Here is a 3,972-nt window from a genome sequence, read left to right as displayed (position 1 = left end):
AATAGTGGTCCACTGAGGATAGATACTGTCACCCAGGTAGTATCCTTTGTCGTAGTTGTGACCGTTGTCAGTAAAGTTCACCGGAGGTGGCGGCGTTGCTCAGAGGATGTTGCGGGCGCCGGCAGCTGGCAGAGTCACCGGAAAAATGGGCGGCGGCGACGACGACGAAGGAGGCGGCCGTGGTTGATGTTGGATGGGGGGAGGCGAATGTGCCACCGACCAGCGGGCCTGGGGGGAGGATAAGGCGAGCGCGCGCGTCCGTCTTGTGTCCACGCCGACGCAAATGCAGCTCAAAAATGGGCCGGGAATGGGTCGCCCGCAGACAAAAAGCGGACGCCCGTCCGTATGAGTAGGCGCGTTGGGCCGACTTTTGTGTCCACACCGACCCAAACGGACGCCAGCGGACGAAATGGGTCGCCCCGTTGAAGTTGCTCTTAGATGTTCGGAAATCTTATCTGGCTGAAGTTCAGACGAGGTGGATGTTGTTACTTTCACCTCTCGGTCAACTAAAACCAACATAAGACATTCGCAAATGCCACCCCTCCCATCGCAAAAAAAAAAGGTTAGATGTTTAGTTGCTGTAAGTTAAGAGTCAAACACCTGTCTTAGCAAAAATGTCCCATCTGTACACTTCACTAAACATGCGTCAGACTTCTTTTTGCTGCGATTTGGCAGCAGAAAACATGAAAAAGATTACCTTCAGTCAAACACGCCTTTCTCTAAATCTTTCCACACAATCTTTCAGTTCATGCAAAGATCTGGCTGATCAGCGTTACGACTCTCAAACCCCTGGGGCGAGCTGGGCAGCACGGTAAGTTTAGTAAGTTCACATCAAGTACACTTCAGTGAAGTATGAATGCAGATCATAATACCATCATCTACAGTTACACACACAAGTCGATACGACTGCCCAAGCTCCAATGACGAAAGTTCTCTTTATATAGAGGATGATGCTTGCTTTGTGTCATGCATGCAATTTACATCTTCAGTGCACTGCCATGATCAACCTCATCAGTCTAACTTACCATTGTTATTAACTACAAGCACAACTACAAGGCCAACTGAATGAACCAGCGACAGCTGCGGTGACATGATCAGCAGTGGGTTGCCTGCCTCACTTTATATTCTGAGGTTCTTCTGCGAAGCTGGCATCACGGAATTGCCTGACACCTCGGGGCTTGAAAGGATGTGCTATTAGGGTGTGAACCCCTTATGTTTTCCCTACCGTTCTCAAGAGAAGAACTGCTCCAGGCTCGGAGAGTTAAATACATTGGCTGCGAGCTGCCCTCCTTCCATGGAGGAAACGAATAGCTGGCACCGGATGAACCGCTGGTAGCAAAAGAAAGGAAATGGACCATGTCAGACATGAATAACAGGGAGGACGAGGGACGCCTGTCCCAAGAGGAAATGAAGATGCAACATACAGATAGTTGGGAAATTATCTCGAGGCTTGCGTCGATGTGGAAATCTGACTCCAACTGTCGAACAAACGAAGTTCGGCCTACTTCACTGCTGCAAAAGAGTACCTGCAAACATACACATGTTTCGCTCAAGCAACGCAGTGTCCAAATATACACTAGGGAAAAATGTTCCCATGTTAACCAAACATTGAACAGTATATTCAACCAATTTTGCAGAACTGACACGGGGTTCAACTAAAGAAACAAGTTTCTATGATGTATGAACTACAGGCAACCTTATCAAGTTATATGTTCTACCATATATACCCATATGCCATGCATTTTGTTTATTCTATCGACAACCGTTATTCTATCAAACAATGATTTTTGGAGGAAAACTTTAAAGCGAGTCATCCATAAATATTAACATGATTCACCGCAACACTGAAATGATGTAGCAGAGGAACATGAGAAACCGGAAACAAATAAATTAGTTTAATTAATAGCGTTGTCTGATGCAAACTCGTCACCTTTTCTTTCATCAAGCCACCAGTATTGAAAAGCCCGGCTTTCTCCAGGGCCATAAGAGCATTCTCCTGCAGTTATGGATCACTCAAAGTCATACTTAAGAAGTACTCAAATTCATGTTCGAAGGAGTATTAACTTAACGTGTGAATACAAAAAATTGTCTATGGTAAACTTCAAAGAAATGCAAGGATGCACCATGAAATTTGTACCTCACTCTTATCATCAAGTACAGTTTCCATCAAATAAAAATCACAGTATTTGGATATTTCCAGTAGTAGTTCCACCACTGAGGGCTTAACGGTGGCATGATTCTGCATCAAGGGCATAAAGACAGATAGCAGATAGTTAGCAAAAAATATGGGAGGGATACATAAATATCTTAAGAACGTCCCTAAAAAAAAAATTCTTAAGAACATGCAAATTGCACCTGAAGCTCCTCGGGAGTTTTCTCCTCAAATACGATACCGATTAGTTGGCAAGTGACCTGCATGAACAATATTTATGAATTTCTGTGAAACTATTAAGAAACCATATATGTATTTTATTCATTTCAAGGATCACCAGTACGATACCGATTAGTTGGCAAGTGACCTGCATGAACAATATTTATGAATTTCTGTGAAACTATTAAGAAACCACATATGTATTTTATTCATTTCAAGCATCACCAGTATCAGGAAGATTCTTAAAGTGTATCAGCAAATATCATTATGGCTATGGGTGTGAATGGTTGCTGGGGGCCAGCCGGCATCAGGGCCGCAACAAGAACTTAGCGGTTGAGCAAGGGATGGGCTCTTAGGATGCAAGAGGGGTTGCCTAGTTTACACTCTACATTTCCCTCTAAAAGTTTTGTGCTCAACCTGGTCCTGGGGAGAGGTTGGCTGTCTGGTTGCCTTGATATGAGTTGGATAACCCCTGGAGTTGAGAAAGAATATTACGCCAAACTTCAGTACGGTATGTCTTATTATGCCTTCACAGCCTTCACTTTCTCTTAGTAGCCCTTATCAAACCTCAATATACGCTCATGCCAAACTAATTATAATTGAATAACTATCTAATCTACAAAGAGATGCCTGAGTTACATCTAAATGGGCGCCTCCACCAAGCCTGACCTGCTGACCTGGAAACTCCCAAATGAAATCTTGCATCTGGTCGGCAAGGTTAATTTATCCACCTGGTCAACCAAACATGAGATTTTTGCATCTTATGGGACTGTCCCTCTACACCGTGTCCTAGGAACTAATCACACTCTATGGTCTTCTCCGCATTTTATTCTGTGGTCTCGTATGGTTAGCTATTTAAATCATTTAACTATTGACATGGTTGAAATGCCAGATTTCATTGTCCTCTCAATTAGGTACCAAAACAAGAGAAATTTCCATGTGGGATGCATGTAAATACATAATATTAATGTGTCAACCATGAGCTCGGCAGTGTACGCTATGCACAGAAATGTAACCATCATAATATGTCAATAGAGGTTCTATTCCATGATTACAGCAAGTGGTCACTAGGTAAGGTTAATGCATCTGACGCATCTTCCCATAGATCCTAGACATTTCACTTAGTACACTATTTAAGGTGAACTCCAACCACCAACATCATTGGCGAGAAAATATTAGTGTTACTTATGTAAATACACTATCCTATACAACCCAGCACTTAAGAGTACTGAATCAGAGGAAGAGAGCATACCCTTCGGCACCCGCCGAGCCGCCTCGCCACGATCTGCCGCGTCGTCAGCTGCCAAGTCACAGGCAAACCCCTGTCTGTCAGCAACCGAAACCCACACGCACACCAAACAACGGCAACACGAGCACGGAGCAGATGACCCACCGTCCCGGAGTCGCCGGCGGGCTCGGCCGGGCCGTCGGGGGCAGGCGCGGCGGAGCCGGCGGGCGAGGGCCGCTTGGGGGCGGCGGGGCGGCGGGGCCGGGGCGTCGAGGAGGAGCGCAGGAACTTCCACGCGAAGACGACGGCGATGGCGAAGCCCGCGACGGCGCCGAAGGACCCCGCGCTCTGCCAAGTGGGCCAGCTAGGGTTA

General features: G+C 45.8%; 1 protein-coding gene across 1 annotated transcript in view; it reads right to left on the bottom strand.

Annotated features, from left to right (window-relative positions):
• Nucleotides 1-846: 846 nt before the first annotated feature.
• LOC119361439 (peroxisome biogenesis protein 22-like) overlaps nucleotides 847-3,972 on the bottom strand; it is a 3,366-nt gene continuing 240 nt past the window's right edge. Inside the window, exons 2-8 of the mRNA XM_037626644.1 lie at nucleotides 3,765-3,947; nucleotides 3,624-3,671; nucleotides 2,356-2,412; nucleotides 2,138-2,239; nucleotides 1,931-1,996; nucleotides 1,425-1,526; nucleotides 847-1,329 (exon numbers count right to left, since the gene is read on the bottom strand). Coding sequence (XP_037482541.1) covers nucleotides 1,231-1,329; nucleotides 1,425-1,526; nucleotides 1,931-1,996; nucleotides 2,138-2,239; nucleotides 2,356-2,412; nucleotides 3,624-3,671; nucleotides 3,765-3,947 — 657 coding nt within the window. The 3' untranslated portion in view covers nucleotides 847-1,230. The remainder of the gene's footprint in view (nucleotides 1,330-1,424; nucleotides 1,527-1,930; nucleotides 1,997-2,137; nucleotides 2,240-2,355; nucleotides 2,413-3,623; nucleotides 3,672-3,764; nucleotides 3,948-3,972) is intronic.

This window comes from Triticum dicoccoides, chromosome 2B, assembly GCF_002162155.2.
Source record: "Triticum dicoccoides isolate Atlit2015 ecotype Zavitan chromosome 2B, WEW_v2.0, whole genome shotgun sequence".
Lineage (NCBI taxonomy): Eukaryota > Viridiplantae > Streptophyta > Magnoliopsida > Poales > Poaceae > Triticum > Triticum dicoccoides.
The sequence above is the reverse complement of the archived record's forward strand: the minus strand, read 5'-3'. Positions and strand labels throughout refer to the sequence as shown.